Source organism: Dermacentor albipictus, chromosome 7, assembly GCF_038994185.2.
Source record: "Dermacentor albipictus isolate Rhodes 1998 colony chromosome 7, USDA_Dalb.pri_finalv2, whole genome shotgun sequence".
NCBI lineage: Eukaryota > Metazoa > Arthropoda > Arachnida > Ixodida > Ixodidae > Dermacentor > Dermacentor albipictus.
This window is the reverse complement of record NC_091827.1, coordinates 70345915-70369199: the sequence shown is the minus strand read 5'-3', so window position 1 is coordinate 70369199 and position 23285 is coordinate 70345915. Positions and strand designations below refer to the sequence as shown.

The 23285-nt window shown below is 46.9% G+C and overlaps 1 protein-coding gene across 1 annotated transcript; it reads right to left on the bottom strand.

Moving 5' to 3' along the window:
- Positions 1-1154: 1154 nt before the first annotated feature.
- LOC139048032 (endothelin-converting enzyme 1-like) lies at positions 1155-22892 on the bottom strand. The gene is made up of 7 exons (XM_070522384.1): positions 22810-22892; positions 18494-18856; positions 13480-13851; positions 10931-11302; positions 8409-8762; positions 5620-5727; positions 1155-3693 (listed from the first exon to the last, which is right to left on the bottom strand). Exons 2-7 carry the CDS (start codon positions 18848-18850, stop codon positions 1618-1620), a joined length of 3639 nt encoding a protein of 1212 aa, XP_070378485.1. The 5' UTR covers positions 18851-18856; positions 22810-22892; the 3' UTR covers positions 1155-1617.
- Between the last annotated feature and the right edge of the window lie 393 nt (positions 22893-23285).

The following is a 23285-nucleotide window of genomic DNA, read 5'->3' as shown; positions in this document are numbered from 1 at the left end:
AGATTTCTTGCTTGCTTAATTTGTAAACCTCAAAACCTTTTTTCTTGCATCAATAGTGTCCAAATTTACCCTTGAGATTTCTAACTTTTGACGACTTCATGTTGTGGACTTGTACTTAGCCTTTGGTATCGAGTCAATCCTTAAAACAAATTTTTGTTCGCGCTCCTCCATATTCGTAATACGCCCAACCCATACGTCACCCTGCAATGCCTTGGTTCGTAGTTTTGCCGTGGGCTGTCAAAGCAAATCCACTCACAGGCCTTTGGTGAAATGTGACACCCAACAAGATATCCGAATTTAAGCACAGAATGACATTTACTGCAGCCCCAAAGTACCTTTGTTTTATTATAGCCACGTTCAACCACAGCTTGCCGAGGGTGGGTCAGTAACCCCCTCCGTTCACTGCGTGCGCTGCTTCCCAATAGCGCCACGGCGAAGTCCGCCCTATCATGCAGGTTCTTAAGTACTTGTAGTCCGAAACCAGATCAATATGCAAAAAGAGAACAGTTGCATTCAGCGCTGTCTCGCCAAACAATACGCAAACAATTTCAGCCATTTGCGCAGTGACCTCATCATTTGAAGAACAAACAATCGAAACGTTAAATACACAAGGGTGAAGAAAGAGTCGGCGACTACTATAGTCGGATACAACTTTAGAAAAAAGGGGAGGCCCCGCCCAGGTGACCGAAGCGGCGAAGTCACCGGCCGTCCGGCGCATGACGTCGGTCCAGAGTGCGCGCCCATTGGTGGATGCTCGTCTGCATCCGCCTCGGAGGAGTAAACGCCCCCTTTTTTCTAAAGTTGTATCCGACTATAGTGCGGTAAACTGTGAACAATAGATTTCACTTCAGATAGACAAAAAAAAAACAGTACGTAAACTACTCTGTACAAATTATGCACCGATCCATGCCACAGGTCTTCTAAGCATCTAGCGACTTCTTTCAGTTGCAATTGCAGCGAGCCGGCCATAATAGGTAGAAATGGAACATAATGCATCAGCTTCGGCCTAAAAGCTGGTGTGCGGGGAACATGAGCATTGGGGTAAATCGAGCGGTGGTGAAACTGCGAGATATGCACCACGTTTCACAAGACGCAAAGGTTCGATATTGAAACTATATTCACTACTATATCTGTCCCTTTCAGGACAGCCAAAGCAAAATGTCAAATTGTTGTTTATAGGCAGACGTGATGATTTCAGGTTACGTTATAGGGTGGCGAACGACACACTGATGCTCAAGCCGTTCGGCAAAGTCTCTGCGGTTGCGCGGCTGATTTCTTAAAGTTCATATCTGGCTCATGCTACTGCGCCATAGCAAAGTACGTATACAAGGCACTACATGGCAACATGCTTGTTGAACAAACATTAAAAGAATCAGCCATATTAGAACTTATCGAATCATCTGCGCGCCACGTTGCTTTTACAATTGCATCATTGAGTTTCTCCATGTTCGTGACACAAGCGTGTGTTGGAACTAACAAGGAAAGATCGAAGTATTAAAAGACAGTTGCAGAAGGCTAAGAACAATGCTAACTAAAGCTTCACACAATAATATCCGCAATGTAATTTTCGTCGCCAAAATATGTAGCCACTCGTATCGTCTGAGCTGGTTTACGTCTTCATCCAAAGAAGAATTCGCATTTCCTTTCGGCATTCATCTTGGATCCTACAGGGCATTGAAAAGCTTTAGCGAAAGCAATGGAATTCCTCGCTACTTTGTTACAGTCGAAATCACGGGAGTGCTGGCGACCAGAGATGTCGCATGAAATATAACACAATGTCATGAAGAAGACCTTGTCTTCTGAGAGGTCATCGCGCAGCGCCAGGGGTTCGCTGCCCTCTCGAACGTGGGATTGCTTCATGGCTGCGTAGGCGATCGCAGCAGCCGGCGCTTCGGGGAAGAGGCTGCGCTCTACGGCACCGTCCAGGCATCGCTCCCTGTCGCGGTATTCGATCAGCGTCGCATTGGACAGGATGCTGTGGACTTCGGTTCCGTTGGGTGCCCACCTCAGGCCTTCGCTGTCGAATGCACGAACCATGTTAATCGCCACGAGGAACAGGAGACCACCGTACAACATAGACTTCGCACCGTTCGGATAATACAGCGGTGCTGCGATGGTGGCGGTGGCAAGCTCTACAACGTTCGAGACGTAATCGTAGCAAGCGTAGCCAGGAAGGCTATTCCAAGGCAGCCTCATCGTCTCCATGTATGCGCCAGTCATGTTAGCCTTGCTCGCAGCCACTCTCGTGCCCATCCATAGGGCCGCGAAACTTCTAGTATCTTCGGGGAACTCACCGTACAGCTTCTCCAGCAAGTCGGCGTTCACGATAGCCTCGGGCGGCCACAATGACTTCTTCACAGCGAAGATCTTCTCGCTTAATCGCGCCTTGCTCTCATCGTCCATCCAGTCCGAAGCGTTGACCCTTTCGACGGCCGCCGAAACCACGTTGTCGAAGCCTTCGTTAACGGTTTTGATGTCCTTCGCCGTGAACTCGAAGACGAAGTCGAGCGCTGCAACAAGAACCTTGAAAGATGCCTCTAGCTGGTGGCCGCAGTACGCGGGCAAATGCGACGCGGCTTTGTCCTGGCTCCCGTAGTAATCGATGAGCATGGGGTAACCGGCCACAGCAGAGTAGTACTGCACGAGTAGCCACGTCAGGTGCATGTTCAGCTGCGCAACGTCGTACTTGTTGAGCAGCTCGCTGACTCTCGGGAGGAGGCGGACATCGCTGACGGCGATTTCGTCGTCGAAGGTGAGCTGTCGTCTCAGAGGGATGGATTTCTGGAAGCTTCGAAGCCATTCAAGAGCCGAGGCGTTGGGAACGTGAGCCGGAATGTTGCCAAATGAGAACACCGCCTGCCGCGGCATTACGACATCGCCCAACGACTTAAAGGTTTCGAGTATGTACTTCTCCATGTTGCGAACCTCGTAAACAGCTGCTTTGTTCATGGCGGGTCTCGTTGATTCTTCCGGATACATGTGAACGAGAAACTGCTTCCAGTACGTAGTGTACACGGATTCAACGATCACATGGTGGTGGAGCAGCGTGGGAACGAGTGCGCTCGGCCGAATCTGGACCCGCAGCCTTGCAGTCGACAAAGAATGGTCCGGTATCTCAAACACTCTCACCGACACCCAAAACGGGGAATGCCACAAATAGCCGAGCTTGATTACGAATTCAAGCGGTGGTTCGAATTCGCGTGGCGATTCGGGCCAATTCATTCCCAAGTCCCTAAGAAATTCGAGAAAACGCGGCAGATCGGGCTTGTCCGACGGGTACTGATCCAGGCACATCTCGTACATGGTGAGCGCCTTCTTTCCGATGGGAAGCTTGCGCGACCCGCCGTGAAGGATGCCGCGAAGCCTTTGGAACCAGGAGAGCCGGAGTCCGTCAAACACCGTATTGAAGAACTCGCTTCGGTCGGAGGAGGAGGTCGCCGCCGAGCAAACGAACGCTTGAAAATCCTCGCAGGGATCCAGCGTCCAGTCGAGATGCCCAGTGAGCAGCTTGGCGTGTGCGCGGCAGTCTTCCGTGTTGCAGAGCCGCGCACGGACATCGGTCCGTCGGTGGGAGCTGGCAAGAAAGATGAGGAAGCTGAAGAGGGCGACAACTCCTAAGGTGACCAACACGAGTGCCCAGCGGTAGGACTTGGCAGCGCCAGGCTCCGACGCTGACGGCAACTCGGTTCTTGGCTGCAACGAACATGGAACAATGTCCGCTGTTGGCAGCTAAGCAGGGTTTGGGCATGGGCTAGAGTTGGTATTCCATTGCAAACTTGACTACAGCGCGTATTCGCGCCGTGTAGTCATGTTTGCAAAGAAATTGGTAGCGAAGGCTGTTTGCCCTGGATTGTCTGACACCTGCTTTTTCATTTTTTCTGAGTGCATATTTTGTTAAAAGGTTGACGGGGATAACGGCACGGCAGGATGCTTCTAAGCATCATGTGACGCTGGTATTCTTAGATAACTTTACTAGACTTCGGTAATATATTTCAGAAATTTTGGGGCTCTTGATTTTTTTCTTCCACTTATAAAAGCGCTGGCCCTTTCTTCCCTCTCTGTGCTCGTCGTCTTTTTGTTGCGCTGATTTTCATCACCAATATTACACCTCGTCCTGCTTGTTACCCTGGCTTCACCAGCTGCCCTTTTCAATTACGAAAAGTTCGCCCTCAGCCAAAATAGCCCGTTCGTTATTTCGAACCAATTAACCGCTACTCATCACGTTTGATATTTTTAATTCAGTTTTCCTTGCCTGTGGGTGAGTCCGGGATCGGCGCTACGTTCATCTCGCAATAGACAGTTGTAGGTTGCCCGTAGCACATACCGCCGTACGGATTGACAAGAATCTGCCCCCGTAGACAATAGCAACGCAGGTAGCGACATCTCGTGATGGTTTGTCCGATCACGAGATCGGACAAACCATCACTACCCCTTTGATGCACCACTACGCCTTTGATGCGTTTGTGTTGCAACACTGTTCTCGTCAAATAAAATGGTAGGTGTCTCTTAGTGGCGCTCGCACCTCGGCGTTGGTATTCTTTAATTCATCATTGGGCAACTGCTGTCCCTTAATTAGCGGGTAAATATCATGCCACCTTGTGTGTGACTTCATTAGTGGCGTCACTACTTCCACTTTCTACTTCCGGGTTTCCAGGAATTCCGCCAAAGTCTGCTCGCATGGCGGGTCTCTCGAGTGAACGATTCTGAGCTTTGGTGTGAGGTGATCAATGATTTCTCATTCTAATTATTCCAGACAATTCAGTAATTCAACTTTAATCTTAAGCTCGGATATCTTATAATGAAACCAATCAGGTTTGTACTTTATTACTTGTATTTTTTCTGACTTCTTCCGAATTTTGTCCCCGGTCATCTCAGTGATTTCTAATTACCTCTAGTTATTCCAGACACTCCAGTAACTCAACTTGTAACTTAGCTTACGCTCTGATATCATATCTATAATGAAATTCATGAATTTTGTACTGTAATATTTTTTTTCTATCTTTTTCCTGATTTATTTTGAATTTCCTCTCCAGTGGTCTGAAGAGGTGAACCGGAAGTGCAGCGCAAGAAACAAGAGTGTCACTTGATGCTCGTGCCATGATAAAAAAAGCTGAATTTCAAAGGCCGCGTCGCTACTGGCAATCTATGCAGCTAAAGAATGCGTCAGGTCACGGTAATGGCGTCAATGTGTTCTCCGTGTCCTCTCTTGTTAAAGCCTTCGCAACATATTGAGTGGCTGCTCGTGCAGACATCTCCGGCAATCACCGTTAGCACATATCCGGGGACGTGGCAGTTGAGCTTGAGCAGATATTTCAAATGCTTCGCTCTTGACTGAATGCCGGGTTTACCGGTGACGTTTGCGTTTAACTGGCAGCCTCGGTGGTCCCACCACCTGGCTCAGTGTTTACCCGGAGAACACACAGAACCGCCTGCGTTTGCCGGAATACCGGACACGCTAAATCTATCTGATACTTTTACGAACCCGATAAAACTCTCCAATGAGAACAAGCCATGAAGTTTTCCTCCCAACAGCTGTTTTTGCGGAAAGAGCCAGTGCATGATTCTCTTCTAACGAGCAAAAAAGACACAGTTGGAGAAAAATTAAGCAGGTGCACTCACGTTAATCGCCGGTTTAGTGAACGGAAGGGCGGTCCGTGCAGGCCTCAGGTTGGGGGGAGACGTGGGAAGCTGCATGCTCCCCTGGGCCTTGCTGGAGCTGGCGGGGAGCTGCGCACCGCAGAACATTGCCGGTTGTTCATGGTGCCGACATGATCTACTGACAGGGCAACGCGTAGGGTGCGTAAAATGTTCTCCTTGCTAAACTAGTGGGTTCATTAATCCAGATTTTAGTACCACAGGCAACACGTAAGAGGCACAAAATGTTCTCTTTGTTAAACTAGTGGGTTGATTAATCCACATTTTAGTAACACAGCTGTTGAATTGGTAGCAGTACGCTGTAGCCATTGAAACGTTCCGCATGCGCTCCAATATTTTAATAAGATTTTCATACATATTTTTGGGAATCACACTGAGCTTGTATGGAATCCATGTAGATTTTACACAAATTACTTTAAATAACGTATGAAATATTTGGAACGGCATATGGAACGTTTCCGTAAAATAATTGGTTGTTTATCAATAAATAAATAGCGCAGTTTGCTGTCACTTCAACGGCAGTCAGCAATTGGGGGGGAGGGGGGGAGAAGTAAAAGATCAGGGTGAGATGATAGAGCAAAGAAGCGAATCATTTGCATATACACAACAGGGCGAGTACTTAAGAGTTATCCACAGTTCGCACGTGAGATGACTCCAAAGGTTTTGTCAAGCGGCCTTGCACACCGGCACTGTCAGGTCACGTAGAGCAGCCGGGCGGCGAAGCCCGACTACTCGACAAATGGGTTTTCCTTTAATGACCTGCTTTGTTCGACGTGCCTTTTTAATTACGAATATTTTATGTGCCTATTTCGTTCAGACATTTCACACAGGTAAACCTAGTCTGTGGTGATGCCTAGTACAAAATTTGAAAACTTCCCCATCGGGAAAGACGATGAAGTCGTCTGCTGTCCGAAGCACCAAGGGGACCGCGCACGGCGCTTCGCCCACTTATAGAACATACAGCGCCAGTGTTACTTTTCACCTTGTCACAAGTGAAGAGCCCTCTGTGAACGTGACTGATACGAGTCGCTGGTATTGTCTTCGCAAGAGTGAAAAGATTTACGGTACATACCACTCGTCGACTCGCCTAGGGAAGACGACGGGAAAGAGAGAGACCTTTCGAGAGCGACAGAGGGTCCTGATGTGAACTGAGGCGTTAACTTGCTCCTGTATGGAGTGGGCTTCCGCACTGGTGCCGTGTAACTAAGCTAAATGAACCCTTTTTTCTTCGTTTTCTACAACTTGACGTCGTAATCGATGGGCTTGGTGGTTTCCAAGCCCTCAACGCCACCCTAACCGCAACATCGTCTTAAGTAGTCAACTAATGGAGATTCTCGGGCAGCAGATAAAGAAAAGGACTTTCTAGGTTATACATCTTATTGCAATAACATCTGCTTTCGTTGGCATGGAAGTGAATATTCTGACAATCACTCCAGAGCGATCTACAGTGCGGAGAAAGCTATTATTGCATTGATAGGTAGATTTCTTCCAGGCAAATATTCTGGTACGGACACTTCAAAATATCGCCTTTCTTTCCTAATAAAGGGCTTGAAGATCAACGTTGCCAATTATTGCCTGAAATGACATAACAGTATAACCAAAGAGTGCCCAAAACGTGTTACAATCTGCGTAATGGTTTGATGTCTTCGTTCAACATCCGTGAAAATATCAACTGTGCACTCAACGCGTCATTCTGCCGCTAAACAAGCCAGAAACCCAGAAGATCAATTTTATACATAATTCACTTGTAACCCTCTCCAGGTTCCTTCACTGTTCAAAAAATATTATTGCTTTCAAATATATTCGTAGACGCCGGAACGTGTACATTCCTATTCTTTGACATTCCGAGATTTCATTATTTTGACATCAGGCTTGTATATTGAGAAAGGGAAGAGCGACAAATATTCTAATGACAGTTGCAGATGCTAGCCTAGCGAAATGCCTGACATGCTACTTGAAATGATATCACGGATTAGAGCCAATAATAGGACATACACACACTGCAAGATGTCTCTCGCGTCGATGATAAGATTCACCTTCGTGGTTCGCCCTCTTCAGGCACCACATTTGCTGCCATGATTTGTATGAAAGCTCTAAAAAAATTAAAGTTATCAAATAATTGCAATGATAGTTTCCATAAGTCGCATTATCATCGTGACTTATGTAAGCAGCTAAGCCTCCACCCCTCCTTTCCGCAGTACATCGTACGTAGATTAGAGTCCACATTTATAAACTCTGCATTCCACTGCATGAAAAATTCATTTATTTATTTCTGACCACGCACATCCAATGAGTGCAATCACCTCTTCGCATCAATAAAACCTATCTTAGACCAGAAAACAGCGCCATAGCCAGAGTTACACTATATAGAACAAGTAAATAATAAACGTATTACACTTCCTCTTGTCTTCGCCGAGTAAATATGTACTAAAGAAATATCTTTGCATTTTGCTGTGGCACCTAATGTTGTACAAGATGGAACTCACAACTCAAGTAATATTGCGCAACAAAAAAGCGACATGGACGTAAGAGAAGACACACCAAGCGCTTGGTGTGTCTTCTCTTACGTCGGTGTCCCTTTTTTTGTTGCGCAATATTAGTTCAGTAATGGATTACCAACTTGTGCGGAATTCTGCTCTCACTAAGAACTAACAACACATTTCGTACGTTCTGTCGTGCAGTAACTTCCTTCAGTAAGGCTATTTGATAACGTTCAGGGTAGTCCGAAATGAAAACACGGAATGTTGGTCAACCTGTTGCAAGGAACCTGCGACTCCCACTACAGGCTTCTGCAGCGGGATCGTTCTGCCCGTACTTCCTCCTTTCGTCACCGTCTGCCCCGTGGTTCCTCTGCTCGGATCCAGCTGATCTGTGCGGCCAGTGGACGCGTCAGTCGGGAGTGTGCGCCCTGTGCCTCCGTCCCGATCCTTGGCCGAAGCCGGCTCGGCAAGGCCGGCGGCTCCGATCGACGGGGTGGTGGCGGCTACCACAGAAGGCACCAATGTCATGCCGCTCGACGGGGACTTCGAAATGGGCTCCACCTCCGCGGTGCCGCCTTCCAGCTCGGTGCACCGTCCTCCGCTGCCATCCTGTTTCGGTGGCGTCGGCTGCGGACGGGCCGTCGGCGACAGTGTTAGCATGGCGAGCACTGGCAGCAAGCAAGAAACCAATATTCAGTCAACGGGTGACATCGCGTGGGCCTGTAGGGCAGAAGGTCTATACGTGAGTCGCCTGCACGAACTACTTTACGTTAGAAATTCTGCGGGCAGAATTTTGTCAATGGGCTCTGTGTGTAACGTTCCTCGGGACTTATGTGACGGCCGGCTATCACTAAGTGTAAGATACACACTCTCTCAAGGCCACGTTGGACATGCTGCACGGTTCGAACTTGAAGCTGTGGAACATGCCCGACCGACGGGGGAACGATGACTTACACGTTGCGTGCTACGGGAGCACTGCTGTTCTACTTTGTTGTGTATGCGTCTCTGAGTGCATGTACTAGCTGTTTGTGTGTTTATATTTATTTAATTATTTATTGTCGTTGCTCTCAAAGCCCACAGGGCTTTACAGAGAGCAGTGACATGAGTTGACGTGGTTGTGGCACGCAATAGCGGCGATGCAGGCAGGGAGATGGTTCCATTCTCTACTAGTGCGCGGGATGAAGGAGTTGAGGTAAGCACTCGAGCGACAAATCGGCACTCCAACTTTGGACCGATGGTAAGCACGTGGCGAAGTATAGAAGAAGGACGAAGTAGAAGTTGCTCCTTAAGATTAGGATTAGCGCAATAAGATGTTTGAGTAAAATGTCGAGACGAGACAGGCGATCGAGTTCACGTAAACCAAGGGTTGATTTCATGGAGGACACATTGGCATGACGAGAATAATTGGACAAAATGAAACCAGCCGCGGTTCTTAACGGACTCAAGAATGCTCGCGAGGGGAGCATACCAAGGGTCCCATATCGAACGTGTATATTCGAGCTTGGGTGGTATGAGTGCTTTGTATGAGGATAACTTTACCGGGAAATTTGCAGATGAGAGACTGCGCCACAAGGTCCCAGAGCATGCGATTAGCTTTGTTAGATGCGAATTCTACGTGTATATTTCATGAAAGGATGCCTGTTAGGTGAACTCCAAGGTATTGATATGAATTGACGCTTATCAGCGACGTAGTATTTGGGATGTATACTACTGGGTTAGGATCATTTGAATGATGCGAGGTACGTATGCACTTTCACTTAATTACGTTGAGCTTCAGTAGCCAATGCGAGCACCAAGACGAACCGTTATCCAGATCATTTTCGAAGCATTGCATTTTCAGAATAGTTATTGACGGTTCTATAAACAACACGGTCATCTGCCACAGTTTGATCGCAGATTGAATTTTAGTGGGGAGGTCGTTAACATAGATAAGAAACAACAGTGGCCCCAGAACAGAGCCTTGTGGTACACCGCAGGCGACAGAGGTAAGTCTGGAGCCGCAGCCGTTGTCAAACACATATTGTGAACGATCGAAAGGAAACGTTTAATCCAATTGATGTTGGGATCGACGTTAAACTTACTCAATTTACAGAAAAGTAATAATTGCGAGACAGGGTCAAAAGGCCTAGCAAAATCTTGGACAATGCCGTCTATCGTGAGGCCAGAATCAAGGACCCGAAACAAATCATTAGTGAAGGACAAGAGTTGTGTTTTGCAAGAGAAAAGTGTCCTAAAATCTTGTTGACAGGAGGTGAAAAAGTGAATATTGTTTTGGAAATTGGAGCAAATTTGAGTATATTATATTTTCCATTAGTTTAGATGGGACGGTAGTTTGCGATATCGGATGATAGTTAGAAAGTGTCGACTACCTGACTTATGGACGGGAACCAGCTTCTCTATACCTTCAAATGTCATGGTATGCTACAGGACTGCAAGGACTGTCAGAAAGAATTCAACGCCGGATAAGATCAATCACATAGAGAGCAACCCACTTTTTAAAATCCGCTTTATTACACTTTCTAAGACGAAAATATGGAGGGTTGGTCAGCTCACACTCTTGTTACCATGAAGAACACAACCGTTCATCGTAAATTTCCCTCTCATCGAATTAGTATAATGCATAGTGCAGTACCTGATAAGGACTTTGTACTTGGCCAGAAAGCAGCTAATCAAGAGGCGCCAAAGGTGTTTCATATGGCTGTCGAGTTTCAGAGGCAAGCCATGCAGCTTGACGCAAATTCGAGAAACCTTGCAGGCCTCCTCCGCTGTTTCCTTTCCTAAGATTTCCTTCTTACCGATGTCGTGGCATCGGAGATGGGCGACGTTGGCAACGCAGGCAGGGCACCTTCCGAAAACGTGTTTCCGACGCTGCTGCTGCTTTGCGATCCCGGCTGAACCGAAGTAGAAGTACCGGTAGGGGACAGTTGAACGGTGCTGACGTTTCCGTGTGACGTGGGCTGCTCCGCGTCTGGGGTGGCAGGTGGCAGCCGGAATGGCCGGGGGACGGGGCTTTCTACGCCACTCGGGGACATCTCGCTCACATCGGAGGTGACGATAGTGGACATCGTGGCGACCGACGGCATCCTGGCCCTGCTGTCGGTCATCTTCTTGTGCCGACGACGGCGATGTCCCGTGTATTTCTCACCCACTTCCTTAGACATCGCGGTCTGGGAAATTTGCAGTACAATTTTCGATATCGCAGGAGGTGTGCACCCTCTTGCCGATCTTTGTTAAAAAAATTTTGCCACCACACGAGCTTTGCAAAAGTAAATGCATACGTGACGTTCAGTATAACGCAAAAAAAAGAATAAACTAAAAACTGATCCATTTACAGTCTCGCGCTGCAATAGATGCTGTAAATCTAGACTCGGGCCATTCTCAGTTTCATGCAATGAATTTTACGGATTCAGCGATAAATGCTCTTTTTTTTTCTGCAAATACAACCACCTCATTGCCTTGGAAAGATTCAGCTGCTATGTTTCGGATGTAATTTGATGCCGCTTCCCCTTCCACTTTCTTTCCATCGTCGTCTAGGATATCTTGCTGTATTGTTGTTTACTTCCTGTCTAATAATTTGATGCGGTTCGAAAATATTCTAGGTGAAGCCTTCTTTTTCTCGCGTATTTCTGACAAGCAACGTTCACTTTCACCTTGTATCTTTGCTTGCACCAGTATTTAAACCATACATTCTTTTTCTACCGCTATATTTCTCATTTACTGGCTATTTCATCCTGTGGCAACTGCGCTCTTTTTGTCTGCCTGTGCTCTCGGGATGCTTTCTGTTCGGCGATCGCTCCTCGTATCTCTCTGTTCCATTAGCTTTTCGGTTTCTATTTTCTTTCCAACGAACTTGTTTCTCTTTGCGTATGTCTGCCGTTATTACACTTAGAAGCTCACTATATTCCCACTCCTGGCCATTTGCCAAGTTCTTCCTCGACTTTTGTGACTATATTTCTTATTTCTCCAGCGTCCAAATTTCGACTGGCCATTTTTCACTCCTTGCTCGCTTTACCATCTACATATCCGATTTCCGAAATGATGTGCGTATGGTCACTCCCAATGCTGCTATACCCTTCCTCGCCAAAGACCATTTCTCTCAACTTATCATGAATTCCTTCTGTGATCAGACAGTAATCAATGGTCGATTGCCAGTTTCCCACTTCCCACGTGATCTGCCCTTAACACTTAGGCCCTGTGTTCACGATAACTAGGTTATATTGCTCACAGGGATCTAGCATTGACTCAAAGTTGTTGTTGTTATAGCCATCTAGATTCTGTATGTGGGCATTCATGTCACTTAATAGGATAATTTCAGCATACTTTCCGAAACCCTTAATATCAGCACTTATACATTCCACTAACCGTTTATTCTTCTCTGTCCAATTATTTCCAGTCCGCAAATACGTTATGCCCACCAGGTTTTTTTTTCACTCATTGTACCTTCCTTCCTTCTGCCGCTCTGCATGTTGATGTAGCCAATTGCATGGCGAGCTCCCTTTCTTGTTTTCCTCCTGTTTCAGTTATTGATGGCGATGCTATTCTGAGGTTCCCGTAGGGGATCTTCTTCCTTAATACTTCTATACCACCTATCTTGCGGCGCACCCAGCGCGAGAGGCGGTAACTACGAACACAGAGGGAGCCGGTTTCAGGCGCCATTGAGACGTCTGTCTATTCTATTACCTTATAACAGACGAAGACGGGTGACATTCTGTACTGAGGCTTGCGATGCGCTGTAGAATGCTATCACTGCGTAACGACGGATAAGATCAGCCACGTAGAGCGCAACCTACTTTTTCGAATCCGCTTTATTACACCTCTCCAAGACAAAATCATGGAGGGTTGGTCAGCTCACCCTCGTGTTACTATGAAACCCGCCGTGGTTGCTCTGTGGCTATGGTGTTAGGCTGCTGAGCACAAGGTCGCGGGAACGAATCCCAGCCATGGCGGCCGCATTTCGATGGGGGCGAAATGCGAAAACACCCGTGTACTTAGATTTAGGTGCACGTTAAAGAACCCCAGGTGGTCGAAATTTCCGGAGCCCTCCACTACGGCGTGCCTCATAATGAGAAAGTGGTTTTGGCACGTAAAAGCCCATAATTGAATTGTTACTAGGAAGGCCACAACCACGCATCGTAAATTTCACTGTCAGCGAATTTGTCTAATACATAGCGGGATACCCGATAAGGACTTCATAGTTGGCCAGGAAGCAGGTAATCTAGAGCTACCAAAAGTGTTTCGTATGGCCGTCGAGTTTCAGAAACAAGACACGCATTTTGACGCAATGTCGACAAACCTTGCATGATTTCTGTGCTGTTTGCTTTCCTAAGATAGGGCGCCTTCTTACCTCTGTCGTGGCATCGGAGACGGCCGACGCTGGTACCGCATCCACGGCACCTTCCTGAAGCGTCTTTCCGACGCTGTCGCTGCTTTGTGACCCCGGCTGAACCGAAGTAGAACTACCGGTGGGGGATAGTTGAACGGTGGTGATGTCTCCCTGTGATGCGGGCTGCTCCGCGGCGGGGACGGCAGGCGGCTGTCGGAATGGCCGGGAGACGGTGGTGTCCACCCCACTCGCGGACATCTCGCTCACATCGGAGGTGACAATTCCGGACATCGTGGCGACCGACGGCGTCCTGGCCTTGCTGTCAGCCGTCTTCTTGTGCCGATGAAGGTGAGGTCCCGTGTCTTCCTTAATCACTTCCTTCGACGTCGCGGCCTGGGAAGTTTGCAGTACCATTTTGGATATCGCAGGAGGTCTGCACGCTCTTGTCGACTGTCTAAAAAAAATGTTTCTCCACCACACGAGCTTTGCAAGGGCAAGTTCACACGTGGCGTTTAGTATAATGCAAAAAAACAAACCCCAATCCATCCTCAGTGTCGAGAGGCGAAACATGCAGTAAACCTAGAGCCCGGCCGTTCTGTGTTTCAGACAGTAACTTTTAGGCTTCAGCCAATTCCGGAAAGCTCCCCGCGTCGTTCCTCTACCAACTGAGCGGCACCCATGATCAGGAAAAGGATTATGTCCTCTCTATCCAAGATTAAGCTGAAATGGACGTGTTTTTTCTATAGCGATAGCATTATAGGGGCGCCGGGACTTCATGCATTTCGGAGATCTCGCCTTCGCGTGACCAAAAAAAAAGAAAGTATGCGCCGTTTCCAAAGAAAGTGCAGTCTAACAGCACGGCAAGATGTCACGGGGGAAGAATGCGAAAAATTGCTATTGGCGCATGCGCCAGAAGTTTCAAAGAGCGACTTTTTGGCATCAAAGAAGCATATAACCGTGATCGGGGCCTAATAGGTAAAGCATTGGGCTGCCATGCTGGACGAGAGGTGTTCGATCACACCACCCGCCACGCATGACTAAAGCTTTATATATGGACCTAATCCATTGCTGAGGTGTCTGACAGTATACTAGGAGATGTGTTGAGCGGATGCGAGCGCTTTGCAGAGTGCTCGACACCCTAAGTTATACGAGGTACAGAACCGTTAATTTGTGCTCACTTCTACGACTGCTCGTATGCGTAACAGGTGATCTTGCATACTGTTCTTCAACAAGTTCCCATTTTAAGCACGCTATCGCATGCTTACGGAGAGTCAGTGGTGCTAATGTATAGCATTGTTGCTTCTTAAAATTTACACAATAAGAGCCAAGATGAAACGCAAGGCCACTGAAGGTCGCAGAGGTGGATGAATGGATGGATGATATGAACGTGCCCTTTGGAACGGGGTGATGGGTGCGCAACCCAGCTGTTGCAATAATGCTGCCTAATGTTCTACCTAGGTTAAAAAAGAAAAAAAAGAAAAAATACTATCGATAAATATTCATAACCAAATTTTCCGACCCCATATTTGAATTTTTTGTACGACTCCGTTTTTTGTCGTTACCCTACTTCCACCAATCTTCCATTCGCCTCTTACTAATGTCAATTGCGGACGTGTTTACTTTCCCCCTTGCTGTTGCGGAATCCAAGGGCTTCAAGCAGTCCTATGGCGCTTAAATCGACGGTTGGGCAGGTATCTTCACATTCCAATAATACACGCTCCATCGTTTCCCCAGGTTTACCGCATCAAGCACATGCTTCTTCCTTCGTATACCACGTTTTATAGGTGCACGTTCTAAGGCATCCCGATCTCGCTTCGAAAAGTTCTGAGCTTCCCTTTGAGTTATCATAAATTATTTCTTTCCTGATTTAGTTTTTTCGTCTTAATTAGCTACTCATGGCAGGTTTCTTTTCCATTGCCGCTACCCCTGAGATTATTGACGCCTCTGGCTTTCTGCTTGACGTTCTTTGTTGCTGTCTTGCCCACTCTACAGGCCGCACACTTGCTGGTAATCTTTCTAGTTCTTTTCCTCCACCGGGAATCAATGTTTTTCCTGCACAAATACCTCAACATCCAATTTACTTTCTTCCATATTTCTCAGTCGTTCTTCATAATAAATTTTACTGAGAGTTACCCTCACTTCGAAATTGTCAAAGCCATATCACTCTGCACAGCTTCATTTGTAGTTTTCCTTTGAGCGCCAAATGTGAGGCGCACGACCGACCTTTGTTTGCCATCGAGTCCTGATTGTAAACCTGATTTCAAGCAAACAAGATCATTTCCAAAAGTAAGTCCTGGAACCATTACTCCTTTCCACATACCCCGAAGCACCTCGTACGTGTTGTATCCCCATAGCGATCTGTGCTTCATTATGGGTGCATTTCTCTTCCCCTTTACTCTTGTTGCTTTTTCCTATGTTTCCATATAACTATTGCCTTCGTTTATTCATATAACAAAGTATTTACATTTTTTTACCCGAGGTATTTCCAGGCCCTGTATTGCCACTGTCCGTTCACTGTTTTCATTGAATCCCAAACACCTGATTTTCTAACACTAAATTTCAAACCTAGATTGTTGCCTTCCTGTCCACAAATATAAGCCATACGTTGCAAATCACTTTGCTTGTTAGCTAGCAACACAATGTCGTCCGCATAAAATAAACCTAGAAGCTGCTGCTCTACAACTGTACCCGCCAGTTTGTATGAGAGAATAAAGACGATATTAGTTCTTTCTAGCGCCCTCTCCATCCTCACCATGTACATCATAAACAGCAGTGGGGATACAGGACATCACTGCCTCAGTCGCATTTTGATATCATCGTTTTCCTCGCTCTTCATCCCTTCCCATTCAGCGCAAACGGTATTTTCTCGGTAAATCTCACTCAAAAGCTGTAGCCAATCGTCGCCTAAGCCTTCCCCTTCCAGAATATCCGACAAAATGGTGAGGTATAGGTTGTCATACGCTCCTGTAATGTCTAAGAAGGCACATATAATGGTCTGCTTCCTACTCTTGATATTTCAACACACTGACTAAGAACAAGTAACTTATCATCAACACGCCTACCTATCTAAAACCATTCCGAATTTATCCCAAAATGCCATTATTGTTTGCCCACGTTTGCAGCTTTAATTTGTTTGCCTGCATTACTAACATGTGTATTACAGATGTAATGGTCAACGGTCTATACGAGTGAATTCCATCTTTGTCCCCCTTACCTTTACAAAATAAATTTATTCTACTTTATCGCCAACTGTCTGGTATTCGTTTTTTCCACTGATTTCACCATATCTTCCTTACTTTTTTGTCCTAGTTCCTTAATCAGCCTAACAGGATCCTCATCTAGCCCTGTGGCTGTGCGCTTAGCAATTCTCTTCAGCTTTCTTCCAGTTGAAATTTGTCAGCTCAAGCTCCTTTTCCATCTGGTTTTCTTTCATGCTCATTTTTTCTTGCAGTTTCTTTCCGCCTTCGTCTAGGATATGTTGTGGCGTTGCTGTTGACATCCTGTGTAATAATGTTATTTGGTTCCAAAATATTCTAGGTGCAGCCTTTTTTTCCCTCACATATTTATGACAACCGCCGTTCCCTTTCACCTTGCATCTTTGCTTGCAGCAGTATTTAAACCATACATTTTTTTTTCTCGCGGTAGGTTTCCCATTTACTGGCTACAACTGCGCTTTTTTTTGCCTGCCTGTGCTCTCGGGATGCCTTGTCTCGTTCAGCGATCGCTTTTCACATCTTCCTGTTCCACCAGATTTTCGGGTTTCTTTTTTCCTTTCAAATGAACTTGTTGTTTCACTTTGCGTATTTCTGTGGTTATTACTCTGAGAAGCTCACTATATTCCTATTCTTTACTTGGCCATTTGCCAAGCTCTTCCTCGACTCTTGTGACTATATTTGTTATTTGTCCAGTGTCCAAATTTCGACTGGCCATTTTTCACTCCTTGCTCGGTTTCCCATTTACATATTCGATTTTCAAAATGATGCGATTATGCTCACTCCCTATGCTGCTATACCCTTACTTGTCAATGACCATTTCTCTCAACTTATCATAAATTCCTTCTGTCATCAGGCAGTAATCAATGGTCGATTGCCGGTTTCCCACTTCCCACGTGATCTGCCCTTAACACTTAGGCCCTGTATTCACTATAACTAAGTTATGTTGCTCCCAAGGATATAGCATTGACTCCCAGTTGTCGTTATAGCCATATAGATTCTGTATGTGGGCATTCATGTCACCTAATAGGATAATTTCAGCATACTTCCCGAAACCCTTAATATCAGCACTTATACATTCTTCTAACCCTTTATTTTTCTCTGTCCAATTATTTTCGGTGCGCAAGTAAGTTATGCCCGCCAAGTTTTTTTTTTCACTCATTGTTCCCTCCTTGCTTCTGTCGCTCTTCATGTTGATGTAGCCAATTGCATGGTGAGCTCCATGTCTTGTTTACCTCCTTTTTCTCTTTGATGGCGATGCTATTTCGAGGTTCCCGTAGGTGATCTTCTAGCTTACTTCTTCTATACCACCTATCCTGTGGCGCCTCCAGCGGGAGAGGCGGTAACTACGAACACAGACGGAGCTGGTTTCAGGCGCGATGGAGACGTCTGTCTATTCTGTCATCTTATCACAGACGAAGCCAGGTGACATTCTGTACTGAGGCTTGCGATGCACTGTAGAATGCTATCACTGCGTAACGAGGGATAAGATCAGCCACGTAGAGCGCAACCTACTTTTTCGAATCCGCTTTATTACAGCTCTCCAAGACAGAATCACGGAGCGTTGGTCAGCTCACCCTCGTGTTACTATGAAGAACACAACCGCGCATCGTAAATTTCACTGTCTGCGAATTTGTATGATACATAGCGCAATACCTGATAAGGACTTCATACTTGGCCAGGAAAGAGGTAATTGAGAGCTGCCAAAAGTGCTTCATATGACCGTCGAGCTTCAGAAACAAGACACGCAGTTTGACGCAAAGTCTAGAAACCTGGCAGGCCTTCTCCACTGTTTCTTTTCCTAAGATAGGGTGCCTTCTTACCGTTGTCGCGGCATCGGGGACGGCCGACGCTAGCACCGCAGGCACGACACCTTCCTGAAGCGTGTGTCCGACGCTGTCGCTGCTTTGTGACCCCGGCTGAACGGAAGTAGAACTACCGGTAGGGGATAGTTGAACGATGGTGATGTCTCCCTGTGATGCTGTCTGCTCGGCGGCGGGAGCGGCAGGTGGCAGCCGGGAGGTGGCTGTTTCCACGCCACTCGCGGACATCTCGCTCTCATCGGAGGCGACAATTCTGGACGTCGTGGCGACCGACGGCGTCCTGGCCTCGCTGTCCGCCGTCTTCTTGTGCCGACGACGGCCATGTCCCGTGTCTTTCTTACTCACTTCCTTTGACATCGCGGCCTGGGAAGTTTGCAGTATCATTTTGGATATCGCAGGAAGTCTGCAAGCTCTTGTCGATCGTCTACAAAAAAGTTTCGCCACCACACGAGCTTTCCGAAGGTGAATCCACATGTGACGTTCAGTATAACGAAAAAAAAAGTACACTAACCCATCGTAAGTGTCGCGGGCCAAGAGATGCCGTAAACCTAGACTCAGGCGTCAGGCCATTGCCCGAAGCTCCCTGCGGCATTGCTGTACCAACTGAGCGGCGCCTCTGAGCAGGAAAATGATTCCGTCATCTCTCTCCAAGACTAAGGTGAAATGGATGCGATTTTTATAGCAATATCGTCATAGGGTGACCGGGACCTCTTGTACTTTGGAGATCTCGCGTTCCCGTGACAAAAGGAATATATGCTGTTTCCGAAGGAAGTGCAGTCTGACACCACGGCTAGATGTGACGGGGGACGAATGCGAAAAATTGGCAATTGGCGCACGCTCCAGACGTTTCAAAGAACGACTTTTTGTCATCGGAGAAGTATATAAATGTTATCGGGGCCAAACAGGTAAAGCATTGGGATGTCATGCTGGACGACAGGACTGGTGTTCGATCACACCACCGGTCACGTATTACTAAGGCCGTAAAGATGGACTTACTCTACGGCGGAGGTATGCAACAGAAGACTTTAGATGTCTTGAGCTGATGCGAGCGCTTCATGGTGTGCCCGACACCCAAAGTTATACGAGGTACTGAACCGTCACTTTGTGCTCACGTCTGGGAGTGCTGGTGAGCGTAACAGGCGATCTTGCCTACTTTTATTCAATAATCTCACATTGTAATACTCTATCGCATACTTATAGAGGGTCAGTGGTGTTAATACACAGCACCGGTGCTTTTTCAATGCGAAGGACTTCTTTGCATAGTAAGAGCCAAGATGAAACGTGAGGCGACTCAAGGTCGCAGAGCTTGTCGCCGATGCGCACGCCCTCACGCGTCCAACTCACTCGCCGCTACGGCTGCGCGCGCCACAAACAGAAGTAGCAGCTCGGTGTCGCTGGGTGCGCTGCGTTGCGCGTAGGCCTCTACTTGAAAGTGCGTATGCTTCGGCATCTTGGTTGAACACGTTTGTAAACAGGTACAAGGTGCCTCAGAAAGGCTGGCCAACGTTTCGATAGGAGGACCTATCTTCGTCAAAGGCGGCCTCGTCATCCTCGGCGTGTTAGTTTTAAAGGGTCAGTGCAGTGACGTCACGTGCGGGTGTTGTCGCTGGCGGCTGGTATTAAAGAGATAGACTACCAGAGGAGACGAGCGCTGTCGTCCGACGTCTGTGAACTTCGTTCCCAAGACGAGGGGACAAGTGCGGGAGAGTGGGAACGCGGGGAGAAAAGAAAAGAAAGAAAAGCAGAGAAAAAAAAGGAAAAAAGAAAGAAAGGGGGGTGGGGGAAGCCAGGGCGGCACCAACACAGAAAAAGGGGGGAGAGAAAGAACAAGAAAGAGAAAAACAAAATTTTAAGAAAGACGGGGCTTGGGAGCGTGTTGGGGATCCGAGGGGTTAGGAAGCATTCAGGGGGAGTCATTGGCGGCATGTGTTTGTGGCATTAGAAGGGCCGGTCAGGCGGACAGTGCGCTAGTAACACAAAAGACAAAAAAAATATTTAAAAAAGAACACACAAAAATAACATGAGTTGAAAGAGTGACTTGAATAGCATAGCAGCAGTACGTCGAGTAATTTTGAAATAGTTAAGATGGCGATGAGGAGTCTGCGGTGCAATGTATGGCGTGACTGAAAGGCAGCGGCATGGCCTTTCAAAGGGCATTGTCCCAGTCGCTCATCGTAGGTGTCGTTACGGCGGCATCCATAAATGGCGATACTCTGGGTTGAGGCGCCGAAAAAGGCATATTGACTTCGGAATGTGTTGACGAGGGCGTTTAAAAAAAATAGATGAAAAAAAGCAGGAGGAAGGGAAAAGAGAAGGGGAGGGGGGACCGAAACCGGTATAACAAACAGGAGGGTAACGCGCGCAGAAGCGGGCGGGGGCAAGTGTACGTGGAAGAAGGGGGTCGTACAGTTGATATAGACGTAAAAACCTGAAAGAGTACATTAAATTGAGCAGTAGCCAGGAAAAAATGTTTTCCTGCCTACTACTCAAAAGTACAGCGTTGAATTAAGCACACAAGGTAACTTCAACTTTCACCTGCACATCAAGCAACGTAGTATACTGTCTAGAATGCGCCGCTTGTAGCAAACAATGTATAGGTGAGACTGGACAACAAATTAATACAAAACTCAACGGTCACCGCGCGGACACAAAACACAATTTACCCAATGCACTTTAATGAACATGGTCATATATTTGACAAAGCAAGGCGCTATATACTACAAACAAATTTCCGTTCCCCTCGCGAAAGGAAGTATACGGAATCATACCTCATACACAAGTTATATTGCCTACACCCGACAGGAATTAATTTGGCTCGCGGCAACTTATAATCTTTAAAAGCGGCAACTTAAATATGAAATGCTCATATCATCAACCAAGACACAAAACACATTATGCCACCAGCTAACCTTAATTCTTCACCTCACCTACTCTTCCATTTCAAAAAAATTTTTCCTGCCTACTATTCAATTTAATGTACTCTTTCAGGTTTTTACGTCAATATCAACTGTACGACCCCATTCTCCCATGTACACTTGCCCCCGCCTGCTTCTGCGCACGTCACCCTCCTATTTGTTCTTCCGGTTTCGGTTCCCCCCTCTCTCTTCCTTTTCTTTCTTTTTTATATATATATTTTTTGAAACACCTTCACCTTCTCACTTCGAAAGTATTCCGCGTCGCCGCTGGCATAAATTCTCGGCTGTGGCGTAATCGTGAACACATTGACTTTTTAGTTTTTTTCCAAGAACAAACTTGTAACACAACAACGTGTTTAGGGCACTGAGGCTATACGAAGCGCCAAGATATGTCGTTGACAGTAACAGCGCTGGAATGCCTGTCCAGTAACACTGTAGACCAGAAACGTTAAACAGTTTGCAGACATTAAGCGAAAACTCGCTCTCCCTGTGGGCAGCAAGAATAAATGGTAAAATCATACATCTGTTAGTAGCATCTCATAAAGTATCAGCAATGTTTTGGCGTTAGTACTGAGATGAGTTTTTTGTCTTGACGCTGGTAGGCCTAGAGAGACTGCACTGGGCCAGGGGAATGTTCCAAATTCTGCCTAGCAGATGGCGCCACGACGTAAGCGTTGGTAATATGTTGACAGTGCGGAGCGCTCCAAAAGCCAGAATTTTTTTTTGCTGCATCATTAATACTCTGCCTTAGCAAGGTACACGATGTCGGTACGCTAATACTGTATTCTCACGACATGCCTACCACGGGTCCGTGGAGTGGTGGCGAATGCCCTGAAAGAAATATACCACTTGTCACGGTAACATATCACTTATCACACAAAGCTGCATCGCGGAAGTGGCTAGAGAACGCGGGTTGATGCCGTAATCGTCTCTCTCAAGGCGTGGCCTCTACGATTGATTTCAGAAAGCTCTTACAAGAGCTATGGAAACAGGACAGATCGATGAATGTCGTAACCGTTTTTTATGTGGAATGCTCTCCGAGAAGGTGCCGTTCGATCTCGGAGGCTATATCCATTGCAGCCACTGTACCGAACAATCACGGAGGCCGTGTACATTGCGGCCACTTCAAATCTTCAACTGTTCCATGCCCGTAACGCGGCCATTAGCAACTGCAGGCCTTTTTCGCAAGCAATGGCCAATGTTGCTTAGCGTCAGGGATCTCGCGAGAACTGTCGTATTGAGCGTAGCATCGCTGACGGTTCGGGTTTAAACGCATTCGGTACCCTCGTAGATTTTAATGAGGAAGTTAAACGGTACGGTCCTAGAAACACGGCACGTGACCACACCGAGGAGCTATAGAACCCGTAACAATTAGCGCTGGGAAAGGTGCATCAAGCATACCTCTTGTAATGCTGCCGATTCCCAGGCCTGCAGAGCGTAGCTGGCAGGAACGAGACTCGGACTTCTTCTACGCCCGTGGCTCGTGCTTGCGCGGGCTGCTGCTGCAACTGGTGCCGATGTCGGTGCCTTGTCCCTTGAATAATCAAATTTGCATGCTTGACATACCCAAGATGGCGAAAAAAAAAAGAAGTCCAGGAAAAAAAAGCCACTTCAGTAAAAATAATAATGGTGCTGATTTGTATGCAATCAATGTGACGATGTTCAGAGCAGTGCAAATAATTTGGCATACTACTGCAGCCAGTTTAGGTTTCATTTCCCTTCAGGATACTGCGTTGTGACGCCAGGACACAATATTAGGTCCCGTGGAGGCAGAAAAGGCGACACGTCTACCGCACAGAAATAAAAAAAATATTTAGAAAAGGTCACTGTGCGAGACCTTGTATCAGCAATACGTCACACATATGTGGACACCTATT

Bases quoted from the DNA above. Each gene is read 5' to 3' on its own strand.
- LOC139048032 (XM_070522384.1), bottom strand. From the start codon at position 18,850: ATGTCAAAGGAAGTGAGTAAGAAAGACACGGGACATGGCCGTCGTCGG. The intron at 13,852-18,493 runs GTAAGAAGGCAC...CAAACTTCCCAG, and splicing joins TCCCCGATGCCGCGACAACG to GCCGCGACGTCGAAGGAAGT. The intron at 11,303-13,479 runs GTAAGAAGGCGC...CAAATTTCCCAG, and splicing joins TCTCCGATGCCACGACAGAG to ACCGCGATGTCTAAGGAAGT.